The sequence below is a fragment of the Chiroxiphia lanceolata genome, chromosome 3 (genome assembly GCF_009829145.1).
Source record: "Chiroxiphia lanceolata isolate bChiLan1 chromosome 3, bChiLan1.pri, whole genome shotgun sequence".
NCBI lineage: Eukaryota > Metazoa > Chordata > Aves > Passeriformes > Pipridae > Chiroxiphia > Chiroxiphia lanceolata.
In genome coordinates, this window is record NC_045639.1 from 116,762,615 (window position 1) to 116,781,058 (window position 18,444).

The following is an 18,444-nucleotide window of genomic DNA, read 5'->3' on the forward strand; positions in this document are numbered from 1 at the left end:
CCACGGCGCAGGAGAACGGCTGGAAGCTGGAAAGGAAGCCAGGGATGGAAGGGGGGGGGGTGGGCCAGTGACAGGTGCCCAGAGATTTAAAACCTTTTAGTTTAACTTGAGCTCTCCCCACGGGGGACCCTTCTGGCCTTTGGCTGCTTGATCTGCAATTACAGGCGGGTCCATCTGCCGGGATCGCCCGCGGCAGCGCTCGGGGCCAGACGGAGCCAGAGGCTCCTCACAGCCCCTGAGTGATGGCAGAGGGGACAGAGCTGCCACCCTGCTCTGCTGCCAACCTGCCCCTCCGACAGCCCCTCTGTGAGCCCTGCAGCCCCTCCGTGGGAGGGGTTCCCAGGGCAGTGCCTGGATGCTTTTATTCCCGACTCTTCTCCCTCGGCGCTGCCCAGGGACGCGGGAGGAGAAGCAGGTATGGAGTCCAAACCCAGGAGACGGGGTTTTATTTTGGTAGATGTTTATGGAAAGGCAAGGCCTCGGCTCCAGCCACGTGCTGGATGCTACTGGCCAGACTGGGAGCCCTGGAGGCCGCAGCATGGAGGCGAAGGCAGCAGAAATCCCCTCCCCAGCACGGAGAGGCTGGCCCAGGCTGGCACGGGACGGACGTGCCCAACACACAGTGGCTGATAAGGCACTTGAAATGACTACAAGCCATGAGGCACCCGGTGCCCCCCTCCCTCCTCCCTTCCTCCCCCGGGGCTTTGGAGATTAACCTACGGACAATGGGGTGTCCCGGAACGCCGGGGCCGCGGCCCGGGGAGCTGTGGGCGCGTCACCGGGTCCCTCACTGGTGGAATTTCTTGCTGGGGTTGTTGGCGTGGTCCAGCAGCAGCTGGCACGGCGTGAACTGGCTGCCGTAGACGGCCTCGTACTTGCGCAGCTTGTCCACCAGCTGCCGGGCTCCATAGGAGTCGGCGAACCTGAAGGGACCTGCGGGCACAGGGACACGGCGCTGGCACGGCAGGGACGGGCACCGAGGGGGTGACAGACCCCCAAGGCTCTTGTCAGGGTAACCCAGGGCCCTGCTCGCTGCCCACCCGCACTGGGCAGGGGCTGACCCCACAAGCTGGGATGTGGATAATCACGGAATCGTGGGATGGTTCTGGAAAGGACCTTAAAGTTTCTCTCATTCCAACCCCTTGCCATGGCCAGGGACACCTTCCACTAAGCCTGTCCAACCTGGCCTTGGACAATTCCAAGATCCAGGGGCAGTCACAGCTTCTCTGGGCAACTGGGTCAGGGCCTCCCCACCCTCACAGCCAGGAATTCCTTCCCAATATCCCATCTCTCCCTGCCCTCTGAAAATCTGAACCCATTCCCCCTTGTCCTGCCACCCCATGCTCTTGCAGGAAGTTCCTTGGGGCTGCTCCCACAGCCTGAGCTTGGCTCAAGAAGGGAAAGCACCAGGCCTGTGGCAGAAGCACCACCTCGTGCCCAAGAGCCCGTGGTGGCCTCCAGCTGTGACCCAACCCCCAGCTTGTGCCTCATCCACAGCCCAGGCCACAGCCATGGCCACCCAGCCAGGTCACAGCTGGGTCCCAGGGAACTTGGTCCGTGGTCCTGGCTGGGCCCAGCAAGTCCCTTGGCTGGAGAAGCACAGCTGAGGTTACCAGCTCTGCTGTATCAGTGAGGGGCAGCAGGTGAAGGTGGGTCCTTAGGCTCCAACACAACCCCTGCCCACCCAGGCAAGTGGCAGGAGACAGAGTCAAAGAATTATTTAGGTTGGAAAAGCCCTCTAAGACATTGAGTCCAACCATCCCCCAGCACTGCCAAGGCCACCACTGACCCATGTCCCCAAGTGCCACATCCACAGGGCTTTTAAATCCCTCCAGGGATGGGGACTCCACCACTGCCCTGGGCAACCCGTGCCAGGGCTGGACAACCATTTCCAGGAAGACATTTCCCCTAATATCCAACCCAAACAACTTGAGGCCGTTTCCTTAAGGCTGCAGCTCAAACCCGGCCTTAACTCCTGCCCTGCCACACAGCCACAGCCCAGGGGGAAGCAGGTCCAAGGAAGTGATTCCTGCCCTGGACTCAGCACTGGTGAGGCCACCCCTGGAGTGCTGTGTCCAGTTCTGGGCCCCTCAGCTCAGGAAGGACACTGAGGTCCTGGAGCAGGTCCAGAGGAGAGCAACGAGGCTGGGGAAGGGACTCAAGCACAAGTCCTATGAGGAGAGGCTGAGGGAGCTGGGGCTGTTCATTCTGGAGAGGAGGAGGCTCAGGGGAGACCTCCTCACTCTCTGCAACTCCCTGACAGGAGGGGGGATTCAGGGGGGGTTGGTCTCTTTTCCCAGGCAACCATCAGCAAGACAAGAGGGCTCGGTCTCAAGTTGTGCCAGGGGAGGTTTAGGTTGGACATCAGAAAGAATTTCTTTGCAGAGAGGGTGATCAGCCATTGGAATGGGCTGCCCAGGGAAGTGGTGGATTCTCCATCCCTGGAGATTTTTAAGAAGAGGCTGGCTGTGGCACTTAGTGCCACGGCCTGGGAACCACACCAGTGCTGGATCAAGGGTTGGACTTGATGATCTCGGAGGTCCCTTCCAACCCAGCTGATTCTGTGATTCCGTGATTCTGGAGCCAAGCCCATGGCACTCACCTCCCAGGCAGGGCGGGAAGCCCAGGCCGAAGACGGCGCCGATGTCTCCCTCGATGGGGTTGCTGAGGATGCCCTCCTGCAGGCACAGCGCCGCCTCGTTCACGAAGCGCGTCACCAGGCGCAGCTGGATGTCCTCGTCCGAGCAGCTGCGGGGACAGAGCCCGTGAGGGCTGGCCAGGGGGGCAGTGGTGGGGGCAGAGCACCCCAGGTTGGCACAGAGGGGGGAATGGTCGCCCTGGGAGTGTCCCTGTCCTCAGGAGGAGCAGGAATAAGAGCTGGGACGTGTCCTGAAGCGGGCACGTCAGAACCACGGAATGGTGCGAGGTGGGAGGGACCACTGGAGCTTGTCTGGTTCAAGCCCCCCGATCAGGCAGGGCCCCCTGGAGCACATCACTCAGGACTGAGGCGAGATGGATTTGGAATAAAGGCAAAGGCTTGATCAGGCTCCGTGTTGGGCAATGTCATGGAATGCCAGACTGGTTTGGGTGGGAAGGGACCTTAAATCTCATCCAGTGCCACCCCCTGCCATGGGCAGGGACACCTTCCACCAGCCCAGGTTGCTCCAAGCCCCATCCAGCCTGGTCTTGGACACTTCCAGGGATCCAGGGGCAGACACACCTGGGCCAGGGTCTCACCACCCTCACAGGGAAGAATTCCTTCCAAATCTCCTATCTCTCCCTGCCCTCTGGCAGTGGGAAGCCATTCCCTGTGTCCTGTCCCTCCAGCCCTTGTCCCCAGTCCCTCTCCAGCTCTCCTGGAGCCCCTTTAGGCCCTGGAAGGTGCTCTCAGGTCTCCCTGGATCCTTCTCTTCTCGAGGTGAGCACCCCCAGCTCTCCCAGCCTGGCTCCAGAGCAGAGGGGCTCCAGCCCTGGCAGCATCGTGCCCTTCCCAATGCCCCTTGTGCTGCTGCTCAGAGGCACCAGGAGCTGGGCAGGTTCTGATCCGGGCAGGCTCTGAGCCACCCCCCCTCAGTCTCTCCCAGTACTCACACATCAGGATTCGCCGGCACCTTGAACTGTGCCAAGATCTCATCCATGCCGGAATTCACACTCCTGTTCTTCACTCCCTCCTGGTAAACATAAAAGCCTTTCCCTGCCTTGCGACCTGCCGGGGATGAAAGGAGCCGAGTCACATCCTGCCATGTGTCCCCTTCCCTCCTGACACCTTCGCCTCTGATCTCCCTGCAGCTCCGCTTCCTGCTCCCACGGCACATCCTCCAGCACCCTGCACTGCAGAGTACGGCCAGAGGGAAGGGACCCACCTCCACCTGACCCCTTGGCAAGATGCTGCCACTGTGCCAGGCCCTAATGCCTTCTCTAGGTCCAGAAGAAAACCATCACCGTTTCTGCGGGAGGGACTCCTGACCCATTCCCAGGGCTGTTCTCCCGCTGCTCTCCCGAGGCAGGAGAGGCTGATGGATGCTGGTGCTTTCCCTGGCGCAAAGGGGAACCCTTCAGGTGGAAACAGCTTAGCCCCTCACCTAAGAAGCCCTTCTGCACCATGAGCTTGAAGAGGTCGATGCTGCCTCCCCCGAAGCGCTCCCCGAAGGCCTTGCCCAGGTCCTCGGCCACGTGCGTGGCCACGTCCACGCCCACCTCGTCGATCAGCGTGGCAGCTCCCACTGGGAACCCGAAGGCTGTGGAGATGGCATCTACCTTCTTTGGGTCAAAGCCCTCCTGCAGGATAGAAGGGAAGTGATGGGATGTAGGGGTGAGGTCCTGGACAGCCAGTGTGGGGCTGAGAGCTCTCACCGCTCTGGGGCCATGCGCCGTGAGCAGCCCCACAGGCTGTGGGACTGGGACAGGAGCCAGGACCAGGCTGGGGACAACCATGACCCCAGGGCTGGTCACCCACCTCCCCTCCTGCCCACAGGGCTGGGCCCAGCCCTGGCCAGGGAAGAAGCAGAGTTTCCACGACTGTTTGGTGGGCACTCACCTGGAGGACTCGGACCACCTCCGACAGCATCGGCCCCAGGCACCTGGTGGTGTAGAACCCAGGCCCATCCTAGGGAAGAGGAGCACAGCAGGGAGCCAGGTGAGTCCCAGCTGCAGAAGCATGGCCTCCTGGCAGCACCAGAGCTGTGTTTCACAGCCCAGGCTGCAGCTCAGACACCCCAAACCCCATTTCTAACACTATGTTTCTGACTGCTAGAAGGGGTTTTTCTTCCCCGTAGGGTTCGGTAGTGTTTGAACACTCCCATGAACTTACTCCCTGGAAGTTCCCATCACAGTGTTTTCATTTGAACTAGTGCCTGGAGGTCCCAGGCAGGCTGCTGCTTCAGCAAGCCCAACAGGCTGATGAGGGAAAGGGTGCTCAGCACAAGGGAAACCAGCAAAACCCAGTTGTTTCACACCTCTGATACTCCCCACAAAGCCAGGAAGCAACAGAGGAGCTGCAAACTGCCCTTCAGGGAGGCAGCTGGGATGGGGATGAGGCTCAGGGAAGCAGCACTGCATCCCCACTGGCCTTCAGAGATGCCCAGAGCACTTCTTGACAAGCCAGTTTTCCTGGCAGCGCAGGAACAACCTGCTCAGCACTGCTGCAACCTCAGGCATGAGGGAAAGACAGGGACACCTTCCATCAGTCCAGGTTGCTCCAAGCCCTGTCCAACCTGGCCTGGGACACTTCCAGGGATCCAGGGGCAGCCACAGCTTCTCTGCCAGCTGCCAGGGCCTCCCCACCCTCACGGGGAAGAACTCCTTCCCCAGTATCCCATCTAAATCCTCTGTACCTGTATTCCTGTCCCTCCCACCCAAGATTTAGCCCAGGAAGAGCAGGGTTGCTGCTCACTGCCCTCTGTCCCTGCAGCCTGCCAGGACCTGGGGTGCTGGCAGCCCTGTGCAGACACACCCAGACGTGTGGGATGCCAGGGCAGCCCCTGTCCCTGTGTGGGGCAGGACTGGCAGCTCCTCCTGTGGCCTTCCACGGCTGCTCCTGAGGACACATGAGGATCGTGTGGGCTCTTGCCCCCTTCTGACCTCCCTTTTCACTTCCCAGCAGGAGCAGCTGTTCCCAGCCTGTCCAGAGCCAGATTTCACCCTCCTGTCAGAGCACAGGCCCTTGTGTTTATTGGCCCAGCTCCTGTTTTTCGTGCCCTGTCCCCTCACCTTCACCACGATGACGACTTTGCCCTGTTTGAGGCCAACAGCAACGGCAGAAGCCGCTGTGTCCTGGGAGGTTTTGTCTGTGGTGATGATTTCCAGCAGCTGCATCTTATCCACTGGGGAGAAGTAGTGCATCCCAATGACCTGGGCAGGGGGAAGAGCTCGGGGTTAACGTGGATTTTGGCTCCCTGAAGAATCTGCTGGGCGAGTCAAGCGCAGAGGGAAGGCCAGCACGGGCTGCAGGGCCCCCACCACACCCCACGCCATCCCTCTGTGGTAGGAATGCTCCCCAACTCCCTTCTCTCCTTGGCTTTCCCAAGGACACAGCACATGCCTGAGGCACAATCCTGTCTCAGGATCAAGGTGTGATCTTCACGGCACCAAGAGCTGCCCAGCTCTCTCTGTACTTTACAGTCTGGCAGCAAATGCTGCCTGTGAGTCCCAGCTGAGCCTGTCCCCAAGCAAAGGACAGGCACAGTGTGACCTGAAGGGCACAGGGATCTTGAGCTGGGGGGGCACAGGGATCCTGAGCTGGGGGGGCACAGGGATCCTGAGCTGGGAGGGCACAGGGATCCTGAGCTGGCAGGGCAGCCCCACCTGCTGCTGCTGCTGCTGCTGGGCTCAGACTGGAGCAGCACTCAGGGACATCGAACACAGTCCCTGTGTCCTGCCTGTGAATGCTTCTGGTGATGAGGTGGCACCTATCCAGACACTAATTAGGGAGGGAAGTGCAGCCTCCCCCTGGGAGCAGCAGGTAGGTGCAGATTACCCAGCTGTGTGCCTCACTTTGGGAATGTGACCGTGCCATCAGCGTGTCACCTTCGTGCCTCCTGGCAGCTGCCCTTGGCCCCAAGGGCTGTGTAAGCCAGAGGCACCTTGCAGAGTTGCAAACTGCAACACTAATTAAAGAAAACGCACTAATTAATTAACTGACTTCCTATGAGTCTTCACATAAAGAGCCACTGCACAGGCAGTTTCTAACAGCAAGAGGATGTTATCTGCAGGGACGAACAAACGAGACTCAGTTGGCATTTCTGACGAAACAAAGGTTTGACAGCAAACTGGGAAGAGGTTCAGGAGGGTGACAGGAACCTCTGACAGCTCACAGGCACCCCGGGTACCCCTGGCAGGGTCCTGCACTCCTGCCTCAGGGGTGTAGGAACAGTGCTCCTGTTCAGCTGTGCTCACCTGGGCTAAGGGGGGAGGATGCAGACACTTTATGTGCTGTTTGGACTTCAAGCAAAGGGATGAAGTTGTCCTGTGCTCCAAACCTCTGCTACCTTGCTCTTGGCACCCTGTTCACATGAATCATTTGGAGTTTGAGAGAAACCCTCACCACCCCCTCAGGAGCTGATCCCAGAGCTGACCACGGCTTCAGTCCCAGCACCTCTGAGTTCAGATTCCAGCCACTGACTTTGTTTTGCTTCTCCAGGAAGAAGACATATTCTCATTATGGTAAGTCCCTCCTATGTCTACTCAGTTTATTAAAGTCTTCTTGGCTGGAATTCTCTCAGCCCAAGTCACAGAATCCCTGAGGCTGGAAAAGCCCTCCCAGCCCATGGATCCCCCCTGTGCCTGATCCCCACCTTGTCCCCAGCCCAGAGCACTGAGTGCCACAGCCAGGCCTTCCTGGGACACCTCCAGGGCTGGGCACTCCAAACCTCCCTGGGCAGCCCCTGCCAAGGCCTGACCACCCTTTCCAGGGAGAAATTCCTCCTCCTGTCCAACCTGAGCCTCCCCTGGCACAGCCTGAGGCCGTTCTCTCTCCTCCTGTCCCTTGTTCCCTGGGAGCAGAGCCCGACCCACCCCCAGCTCTCCCCTTCCACAGCCTCTGTGCCCCCACATGCACTGTCCTGCCTCACCAACATCACCCCTGGGGTGAGTGTACCCTGACCCCCCTCCCACCTGCCCGAAGACCAGGAGCTCTGGGGGCACTGGGGGCAGAGGACGAGCTGTGTCACGTCCCGAGGAGGCAGCAGGAGGTCCCCAAAGCAAAGCCACCTCCCCAGGGACAGGCAGCTCTGTGCAGGGCACGTGGCCCTGGGGACTCACCTTCTCAGGCCTCTTGCTGGCAGCAGCAATCTGGCTGATGGGCAGGGCAGAGGTGTTGCTGGCGAAGATGCAGTGAGGAGGGATCACCTGTGGAGGGGTGGGAGGCACTGTCAGAGCTCAGGTTCCAGAGGGGGATCCAGAGCCCTGGGAGAGCAGCCCCAGCCCCTGGGAACCCTGGCAAACAGGGCATGCTGGGTTTTCTCATTAGAAACTAGTTCTAAAGCAGCAGCCTAAAGTCAGCCAGCCCTGACCTCCCCTGAACACTCCCCAGGGGTGGAGAATCAGTCCCAGAGCTCCCATGTTTCTGCCAGACCACTGCAACCCCACGAGACACTGCAGGAGGGCCCCACACCAGCCCCTTTGCCATACAACTTTTTTCCCCCCTTGAACAGAACAGAGCAGTGGCAGCAGGGCAGGGACAGCAGGAGAAGGACTGTGAGGTGTGGAGATACCCAAGGACATCACTGTCGTATCAGTGCCCTCAGACAAATGTCCTCAGCTCTTTTTGAAGCAGCTCCCAGGAGTCAGGGAACATCAGAACTGCCCCATTCAGCTAAAAACTCCTCACTGAGCAGGGAATGTCCTCAGTGAACAGAAAAGCCGCCCTTGATGCTCACCCACGTCCTGACACAGCTAACTGTGACCAAGAACCAAACTGCAGCACAAAGAGGGTGGGACAGACCCAGCAGCACAGCCCAGGACCCCTCAGCCCCAGGGCCCACGTGCAGCAGGAGCTCAGGACTGATACTCACGGCCTCCACCTCCTTCAGCACTTTGTGCTTGACGTTGATGTCCTCGAACACGGCCTCGATGACCATGTCTGCCTTCTCAAAGCCCTTGTAGTCCAGCTGGCCCAGCAGGTTGCTGAGGATGGAGTCCCTCTCAAACGATGTCAGGCTCTTCTTCTTGACCTTGCTGTTGAGCCTGGGGAGGGACAGCTCTGTCACAGGCTGCTGGGGGTGCACCACAGCACCAGGGGCACCCCTCCTGCCCTGCCCCCCAGAGCTGGCACCCAAAACTCCAGCTCCAAGCCCGCAGGACTGGCACCCTGTGTCCTGGCCCCTTCTTTCCACGTGGAAGCAGGAGAGCCCTGCTCACACAGCTCAGCTGAGGGTCAGAGCTGACACCCCAGAGCTGAGCACTGCTGCTGCTGAGCCAGGAGGGCAGGGAAGGAAATCCAGCTTGCCAGAGCTCCGAGCTGGGATGCCTCCCCTGACATGGGCCTTGGCTCTAGAAATTACTGCTAAATCTAAAAGCAAAAGCAACCCCCTGTTAGGGCTCTACCTCCCTCAGGCTGACTGCACTGGGCCTGTTCTGCAGCCATATCCCAGCACACTGCACGGGACAACCTTAAGATAAGGCTTTCCTGTGGCATCAGACAGTTCCTTCCAGCAGAACAGAGGTGTCAGGAGCTCCTGACAGCAGAGGAATGTTGTGACTAAAGGCAGCCCTGCCCCACCCCGAGCCAATCCCTCTGGACTCACATACCCCTTGTAGACCTGCTGCTGGCCCCTGTCCAGGCCCTTCTGTGTCGTGTCCTTCAGAATGGTCTTCATGCCCTTATCCACGGAGACCTGGGCGATGCCGGCCCCCATGAGCCCTGCTCCCAGCACAGCCAGGGTCCTGCACGGGGAAGGACCAAGGGGACATGTTCAGAGCTGGAAATGGCTGAATTTCCATCCTTCCTGTCACACTCACACAGACCCCACCCACCCAGGCACCACTTTCACAGAGGCCACACGAGAAGTTTCACCCACAAGTGAAGCCTCTGAACTGCAGCAGATCAGCCTCCCGGAGGCTGGAATTCTCTGCTCTGCCACACAGCTCTCCACAGCTCTCCAGGGCTCCAGGCCAGTCACTTCCAAGAGCCTGGAACTGCTCCTTCAGGCGCCCCACACCTGCACTTACTTGACCTCTCGCTGAGGGGCCCCAAACTTGTTCTTCTTGCAGTGCACCTGCCCGTGGTAGAGCCCCATCAGCGCCTTGGATTCCTTGGTCAGTGCAAGTTGGCCAAAGTTCTGGAAGAAAGGGAAGGGGGAAGCTGGGAGTTAACAGCTGTCTCACTGCCAGCACCTCACAACCACAGCAAGGGGAGACACAGGCCCCCCGTGTGACCTGCTCAGCAATGGGACAGGGGCACAGGTGACCACTGGGGAGAGGAACCTTCTGGGCCAAGCACTGTCCACTCTGCCCCATCACCTTCTCCTCAGCACCAAAAGGACATGGAGCTGTTGGAGAGAGTCCAGAGGAGGCCCCAGAGATGCTGCCAGGGCTGGAGCCCCTCTGCTCTGGAGCCAGGCTGGGAGAGCTGGGGGTGCTCAGCTGGGGAAGGGAAGGAGCCAGGGAGACCTTGGAGCCCCTTCCAGAGCCTAAAGGGGCTCCAGGAGAGCTGGAGAGGGACTGGGGACAAGGCATGGAGGGACAGGACACAGGGAATGGCTTCCCACTGCCAGAGGGCAGGGAGAGATGGGAGATTGGGAGGGAATTCCTGACTGTGAGGGTGGGGAGGCCCTGGCACAGGTTGCCCAGAGAAGCTGTGGGTGCCCCTGGATCCCTGGAAGTGTCCAAGGCCAGGTTGGGCAGGGCTTGGAGCAGCCTGGGCTAGTGGGAGGTGTCCCTGCCCTTGGCAGGGGGTGGAATGGGATGAGATTTAAGGTCCCTTCCCACCCAAACCTTCTGCAATTCCACAATTCTGCTTCCTCAGTAGCAGGACTGGATTTCCCTGACACAGGACCCTTCCTCCCCACGTGCATCCTGCCCCCAGGGATCCAGGTGGAAGAGCCCTGTCCTCAGGCTTCAGGAAAAATCCTTACAAACAGGTCAGTTCCCTGTGACAGCAGCAGCTGATCTGCTGATTCTGCACGATCACGGAGAGGCAACAAAATCTAATCCTGCAAAACCTCCCAGCACTCAGCATGGAAGTTTCTCAGCAAGACAAAAGACAAGCACAGGGAGACACAGAATTGAATGTTGCCCGAGCCAAGATAGCCATGGAAAAGCAAGGAATGCAGTCTGGAGCAGGCTGCACCTTCTTCACCACTGCCCTGCGAGTCAGAGCCTTGTGAAAACATCCAAAACAAAGCCTGGAAGAGAAGCTGCAACTCCTGTCCCGGGGGACAGAGGGAGGCAGTAAAAAAAAAGAAAAAAAAAGACACGACACTGACACTTATTATTCTTCAGAGGTTCTGGGAAGATCTCCATCCTGCTGCTGTTCTGGGGAAAGAACCATCCATTCTCTGCTGTAAGGAACAGAGTATCCCCAGGCTTTTGTTCAGCACCAGACCAAACGTGGGTGGAATGCACAACCAGCACGGATGGGCACTGGTGAGGTAGGGAGGGAGCTCCAGCTCCAGCTCAGAGCAGGCCTTGGCACCACAGGGAACAAAAGGAGCTACAAAGCACGGCAGGGAAGTGAGAGATGGAGTTCACTGGCATTTAAGGGGCAGGGACATGAGATATGACCCAAATGCTCAGATAATCAGGTGAAAACGTGGCTCTGTGGGGGGCTCAGGTCTTGCAGAACCGTCAAGGTAACCCACCAGTGACACTGGGCACAGCCAGAGTTACCCCTTTGGCCCCAGGAATCACACATTTGAGCACAGTTGCAGCAAAACTGGGACCAGCGAGGAAAAACTAACGTGGGGCAGGTGGGTTTTTAAGGCAGAGACAAGGGCAGAGAAAGGGAGGGATCAAAAACTCTGTGTGTGCAATAAATGTGTGCAACCTTCTCCAGTCCCACCTCTCCCAGCTTTCTCTTCTCCATTCCCAGCTCTTCCAGCCTCTCCTCATGTGCCAGACCCTCCAGACCTTTAGCTACACACAGAGAATCCACGTGCTGCTGTGCCAAAGCTGGGGTGTTCTGGTTATTCCCCACCCAAAGCTAACACAGAGAGGAGGGAGAAAAGGCCCAAAGTGGTGTCCCAGACTCCTGACACACAGTCCTGTGGCTGCATTCAGACCTCTGTCCCAGCTCCAGTGCCACAGGGAGGGGCAGGGAGCCAGGCAGCACTTGGAGCAGGCTGTGAGGAACCCCCTGTGTGTGGTTAGACAGATCCCCAGGCACAGAGTGAACTGATTCCTGCCAGGACCCATCCCCTCACCTGGGATTCCATGAGGTATCCGGCGTCACGGCCCTGATCCAGACCCGTCTTCACAACCTGGGCCAGGAGCAACAGAGACACAGCTCAGTCCTGCCTGCAAACACCTACACCTGAGCAGGGTTACCTGCTGGCCCTGTGACCACACCCCCCCCCCCCAATATTCCAGGCACATTTCAGACTCCCTGGGTCCTGCCCCTGCTGCTCAAGGCAGAGCTGGGAGTCGCCCTGTCCTTCCAGCACAGGACAGGTGAGGAGTTTTCCATCAGGAGTTTTCCTCTGGAGCCATCCCTGGTGGTTTCAGGAGCTGTGCTCCTGTCATGCTCTCAGAGTCATTCACGGGTTTTAGAGAAGTCTTGGCAACAACTTAAATAGTGAAAAGTCATCTTAAAATAAGGGTTCAACCCCGGAGTGTGCCTGTAAGTCCCACAATGCTTGTGTAACCCAGAGGATTAACTTTTAAAGTACTGTGTGGTCAGTGTTATGAACATTACAACAATTTCTGTTTTTCTGGCTTCAAACAGGCTCCCTGAACTCTTTAGAGACTGCACAGGAAACCTGGAAAAACTGCAGCTGAAAGTTTCATGGACAAAACATTCCAGCTAAGACTCCCCTTAACTGGGATTCCTGCTCTACCCCTCACTGGGACCGGTCCCACATAAACTGGTGATCATATTTTGGGCAGTGCCTCTGAATTCTGCCACCCGTGCTCAGCACAGCACCCAGCCAGCACTCCTCAGGACTGATCTGTGTGGGCATCAGCGTGTTGGGTGGATTAGGGGAGGGACCCACCTTCCCTCTGCCTGTGCCACGTTACCCCCCAGCTCCCCCTGCCCCGTGGGTCCTCCCACCTCTCTGTGTTACCTCGATGATCTTCAGGGGAGCGGGGTAGAGCCCTTTGGTTTGCTTCTGAACTTTGCTCTCCACCGTCTTGTAAACCTGCTGCCTGACGAAGGGCAGGGCCATGGCATAGTCTGTGAGCTCTGCAAGGAGGGACAGTGTCAGCACAGGGCTCTGTGCACAGCCAGCCCTTCAGGATTCACTGCAGAGCCAAGCACTACAAAGGGGAATGCTGCAAACCTGCGATGGAAACGTGCCCCTGAAAGCAGCCACGGGTAGCAGGGGCTGCTCTCCACGGCCTGTCCCAGGGACAAGGCTCATCCTCCCCACACAATGGTGACAGGCTGAGCCCTGGGGAGCAGGACTCCCCCAGGGATGTGCCCACTTCTGGGCTCTGCTAACGAGGAGCAGTGTGGAGCAGACCCACGGGCCTCTTCCCACCTGACTACACAAGCCTGGCGCAGAACTTGCCACCGAAGCTCTGAAGACGCAGAGTCCCCTGGGGGCAGCTGCTCCCTCTCTCCCCGAGGCCTGGCTCCCTTCCAGCAACCTCAGGAGCCACCAAGTCCAGCTCTGCCAGAGCCCAGACCTGCAGAGCAATGTTTTCCCCACCAACCCACCCGGCTCAAGAGGTGATTCCAACATGGAACCACCTTGTTTTGGAAACGGAAATAAGTAAGAGAGTGAGCAGAGCCCAGAGAAGCCAAGCTGGATTCGCCACAGTCCCCTGGGATTTGGCCCTGCTGCCCACACACTTACTCTGCATCAGCCCCTTGGACCTTTTGGCAGACACAGTCTTGTTGGCCAGGCCCCTGGCAAAGCCAATGGCCACCTCCTCCAGGTATTCCATCGTCCGCACCTCCGGAGTCTTCACACCCGGCCCTGGGAAGCACAGAGGACACAGGAGTTACCCCTGAGGGATGGGGATGAGGAGCAGCCAGGACCAGACAGCAACATCACGGGCCTTTGAACTGCTACCACCCCACTCCCCCCTCCTGTTGGACCTTTCTTGGTTAGGAGCAAGGGTGGGAAGGCCCAGCAGGGACGATGTGAAGGCCCCAAGGGATTTATATAGACAGCAATAACCTGGAATGCTGGAATAATGCTGGAATGTCAGCTCCCAGTGGGAGCAGGGCCAAGTTCAAAGGCACATCCAGCTCTGGAATTAGACCAGGTTACTCAGGGACACCTTCTGCCAGTCTCTGAACACCTCCAAGGATGGAGGTTCCATGACCTCTTTGGACCCGTTTCAGCTCCTGAGCATCTTTGTGCCACTTGTGCCCTTTGCTCCTCAAACCTTTCACTTGGCATAACTGCAGGCACTTGGTATCCCAAGGGAACTGGGGGGTTCTGCCTCCCCTCCCTTGTGGCACCTCTCCTTTCTTCTGGGGTACAAACACTGCACCAACAGGCAGACAGCATTTAGGAAGTGCTGTGTCCCTGAAAATTCCCTGGACAGGAGCCAATGTCCAACAAACCCCAACCTTTGAACTCGGGTGAAGGAAATCTCTCATCTACTTTAGCTGCTGCAACACACAGGAACTCCTGGCCTAACTTAAAGCTCTCCCACAATGAGGTAAGTCACCACCAAACCAGCTTTAGCAACCTCTGAGGGTGGGTTGCACAATTCCCAAGCACGGGAATCCTCATTTCCAGACAGTTGTATCATCAGGGCAGGACCCAGCACAGGGTTGAACAGGCAGCTGTGAGGAGCTGCCACAGGCAAACACCGAGTCATGAATGACAGGGCAGCACCCAGGGAGGCTGCACAGGGCCACCAAGAAGACCCTGCAGGCAAATGTGCGGCCTTGGGCCGCCCCTGAACTCGCTGAACAAACCTGGTGAGGTGTCAACCCTGTATCCTGGAGCTGGGCAACCTCGTTCACCTTCCCACAAACAGCTCTGAACATGCCCAGCTGCTGCAGAGAGTCCTCAGAGCCAAGGAAACCCTCCTCAGACACCTCCTGACACAGGAGGTGGGGAAAAACAAAAGCAAAACAGGGGGAAAAAAGGCAAAACAACCCCCCTTCCTCTTTTATGTTCCACTACTCTTCCCCTCAACAAAAGGTGAGGTCTTCAAATTTAAGGTTTTGATCATGGAAGCCCAGAATGGTTTGGGTGGGAAGGGACCTTCATGGTTGTCTTATTCCATGGGCAGGGACACCTTCCACTAGTCCAGGTTGCTCCAAGTCCCCTCCAACCTGGCCTTGGACACTCCCAGGGATCCAGGGGAAGCCACAGCTTCTCTGGGAATTCCAGTCCAGCCCCTCACCACCCTCCCAGCCAAAAATCCCTTCCCAGTCTCCCATCTCTCCCTGCCCTCTGGCAGTGGGAAGCCATTCCTTGTGTCCTGTCCCTCCAGGCCTTGTCCCCAGTCCCTCTCCAGCTCTCCTGGAGCCCCTTTAGGCTCTGCAAGGGGCTCCAAGGTCTCCCTGGCTCCTTCCCTTCCCCAGCTGAGCACCCCCAGCTCTCCCAGCCTGGCTCCAGAGCAGAGGGGCTCCAGCCCTGGCAGCATCTCTGGGGCCTCCTCTCTCTCCACGTGTCCCTTCTCTTTGCAGAACAACCTGCACGTGCACCCAGCAGAGCCCAGAAGCTGCTCCTGCTGGGGGGTCTCTCAGTAAAAAGCAAATGAAGCAGCAGGAGCCCTGTGAGAGCCCAGGGAAGCTCCCAGGGGAAGTCTCCTGCCCTGGCAGAATGTCAGAGCCAGCCCAGGGCAGAACAGGCCAAACAAAACAACACATTTCATTTTACAGGCAGCACAGCAAACACAGCCCGGAGCTGCTGCATAATCCACATTTCAGCAATGCCCAGTGGATTTCAGCAATGCCCAGCGGGTTTCTGAGAATTTACTGGAAATCTGAGAGCGTTTGGGAGTTCAGAGCTCAGACCTCACCAGCTCCCAAACTCTCACCTCACCATTCAAGGCTGGGACCTTCAGCTTTGGTGACCTGATGTGCCACACGATGCCAGTGCCTGATTTCTCCTTTCCATCGGCCTGGCTGCTCCACACCAACAAGTGCTGCATTTCGACAGCCCAGCTGAAGAAAAGAGCTGCTCGTTTTTCAGTCTAAGCTGTGAGAACCACTCAGAGAAGGCAGCTGATCCCCCACACAGGGGTTTACTTTACCTGCAATCACCTCCCAGCGTGTTGTCGTGCCCTAACCCGGGAGCTCCAAGCTCTCCATTCCCACCTGGTTCCTTCATAAATGGCACAAGCCAGAATGGGATCCAGGGAATGCTGCAGAGTTCCCTGCTGAAGGAGAACTGGTTGCACCCCGTGGAACTGCCTCCTGATTGATGTTGTCTGTCTCCTTCAAAGCTTTCTATAATCAGCTACAGCATCACCCCAGGTACAGCTGCTTTCCCCCAGGCACAGAGAGAACAGGAGCCCCTGGCAGGAGCCTCCTGGCACTGGCAGCTCTTTGGATGAACAAGGAATGCCTCCAATGTTTGCATGTAATCTGTATTTCTGTGTTCCTCCTGTGTGCTTAACGTGGGCTGAGCCAGGATTCCCAACAGCTCCTCAGAAAGCTCACTTTCCCTTCCAGCAAGACAGGGTAATTGTGGGTATAAAAAGCCACATTTGCTGGCTCTTAAAAGCCAATTCACATCCAGGTAGGTATAAAGTGGGAAGGTGTATCCAGGCAACTTTAACTCCAGCCTCAGAACCATGAATCTGTTTTATGAGCACGAATACAGCAAAGGATATCTGTGTATCCTGGGCTGATCCCCCAGGGATGGTGGGCAGCAGGGCAGGGGGGATCTGCCCCTCTGCCCCCTCAGCTGAGACCCCCCTGCAGAGCTGCCTCCAGCCCTGGGCAACAGCAGCACAAGGACGTGGAGCTGCTGCAGAGAGTCCAGAGGAGGCCCCGGAGATGCTGCCAGGGCTGGAGCCCCTCTGCTCTGGAGCCAGGCTGGGAGAGCTGGGGGTGCTCAGCTGGAGAAGGGAAGGATCCAGGGAGACCTTGGAGCCCCTTGCAGAGCCTAAAGGGGCTCCAGGAGAGCTGGAGAGGGACTGGGGACAAGGCCTGGAGGGACAGGACAAGGGGGAATGGCTTCCCAGTGCCAGAGGGCAGGGAGAGATGGGAGACTGGGAAGGAATTCTTGGCTGTGAGGGTGGGGAGGCCCTAGCACAGTTTGCTCAGAGGAGCTGTGGCTGCCCCTGGATCCCTGGAAGTGTCCCAGGCCAGGTTGGATGGGGCTTGGAGCAACCTGGGCTAGTGGAAGGTGTCCCTGCCCATGGCAGGGGGTGGCACTGGATGAGCCTTACCCAGGTCACCCTGGATTCTGTGATCCAGCTGAGCTCTGGCACATGGCACAGACCACACCCAAGGGCTTCCCCGGCATTGCTCAGGGAAGGCAACAGCACCCCTTCTTTTCTATTTACTGTCTTCCCCTTCAGGCTCCCTGCAGCTCCAGGGCAGCCCCAGCTGGAGCAGTGGCTTTCATCCCAACTCCTGGGGGGAGCTGCTCACACCTTTCACAGGAGGCTCTGCAGGGTTTAGTCCTCACAAAATCCCCCATTTAGTCGCCTGCCAAGAAAGCTGCCCTAGTGAAGGAACAGCAGAATTGTTCACCAGCCTGTTCAGCACCTGGAATCCTGCAGTTTGCAAGGAATTCCTCTGTCCAGCTGACAGCCAGCTGGCAGCTCAGAGGCCTGAGCCACTGGGGGCTGCCTTCTCCAGATCTCCTCCCAGATTACCATCTGCAGGCTGCAGAAACAGCAGACATCCCTCATCCATTGTCCTTCCATTAGGGACTGCAATCTGTCCTCTGCCGTGATAAATGAGGAATGTGGGCCCTTATCTGTACAATTAGCTTAAGCAAGACAGCCAGCAGCCTGCCCTCCCTGCTGACCTCTCCCTGTTCCTCTCCCAGCTCACTGGGCTGCAGCAGCAGCTCAGGTTCCTCAAGGTCCCCGTGCTCCCAAGGGGGGGACCAGGGATCCCTGTGCAGCCCCTGTGCTCTGCCCCCACCCGCTGCACCAGCAGCTTCTCCCCCCAGTCTGGTGAGGGCAGAGCTCCCCTGGCAGGCAGCACACCCAGAAAGCCAGAGGCACCCCCGTGTCTGACCTAGGGGTTCCACCACCTGGTCCACCAGCCCCATCTTCTTGGCTCTGTCGGCGCGGATGTTCCTCCCGGTCAGCATCATGTCGAAGGCAGCGGGGAGTCCCACCTGGAAGGGCAGGAAGGGGATGGCAGAGTGGGAGCAGGCCACGCACAGGGGCTGGGGAGTGAAGCTTTTCTCTCACTCACCATCTTTGGCAGCCTCTGGGTGCCCCCTGCTCCGGGCAGCAGGCCCAGCAGCACCTCAGGAGTGGCCAAGACTGTTTTCTTGTCCTTTGTTGCCACTCTGTAGTGACAGGCGATGGCGACCTTTAAAAAGGGAGGGACAAGGAAAGGTTTCCCTGGGAAAGACCACAGAGGACTGGGTATCCATCACACAGCTCTCTCCTGCACCCTGCCTCAGCCTCCCTCCCGACCCCAATTCCCTAATCCAGCTGCCCAAATTCCCTCTGGGCTCACTGATGGCTCATTCTGGGATACGACAGCAAACAGGTAGGAGATGAGCACGAAACCACCAAACTGAGCCACGCTGGTTTTAAATCTCACCTAGACCATCAAGGGCTTCACTAATTCACTACACTGACAGCATGGTCCCATCTACTGATCAGCCATGATTCCTGGTTTATCCCTGGATAAATCCACACGTGTCACCCCGGTGTGTGCAGAAAGCTGCAACTGCTCGA

General features: G+C 58.2%; 1 protein-coding gene across 1 annotated transcript in view; it reads right to left on the reverse strand.

Moving 5' to 3' along the window:
- Positions 1-418: 418 nt before the first annotated feature.
- HADHA (hydroxyacyl-CoA dehydrogenase trifunctional multienzyme complex subunit alpha) overlaps positions 419-18,444 on the reverse strand; it is a 28,744-nt gene continuing 10,718 nt past the window's right edge. Inside the window, exons 6-20 of the mRNA XM_032683452.1 lie at positions 17,951-18,070; positions 17,768-17,870; positions 13,455-13,577; positions 12,720-12,838; positions 11,859-11,915; positions 9,667-9,776; positions 9,247-9,381; positions 8,511-8,682; positions 7,759-7,845; positions 5,710-5,850; positions 4,538-4,606; positions 4,083-4,278; positions 3,592-3,706; positions 2,603-2,748; positions 419-933 (exon numbers count right to left, since the gene is read on the reverse strand). Of these exons, the coding sequence (XP_032539343.1) occupies positions 788-933; positions 2,603-2,748; positions 3,592-3,706; positions 4,083-4,278; positions 4,538-4,606; positions 5,710-5,850; positions 7,759-7,845; positions 8,511-8,682; positions 9,247-9,381; positions 9,667-9,776; positions 11,859-11,915; positions 12,720-12,838; positions 13,455-13,577; positions 17,768-17,870; positions 17,951-18,070 (1,839 nt within the window). The 3' untranslated portion in view covers positions 419-787. The remainder of the gene's footprint in view (positions 934-2,602; positions 2,749-3,591; positions 3,707-4,082; positions 4,279-4,537; positions 4,607-5,709; positions 5,851-7,758; positions 7,846-8,510; positions 8,683-9,246; positions 9,382-9,666; positions 9,777-11,858; positions 11,916-12,719; positions 12,839-13,454; positions 13,578-17,767; positions 17,871-17,950; positions 18,071-18,444) is intronic.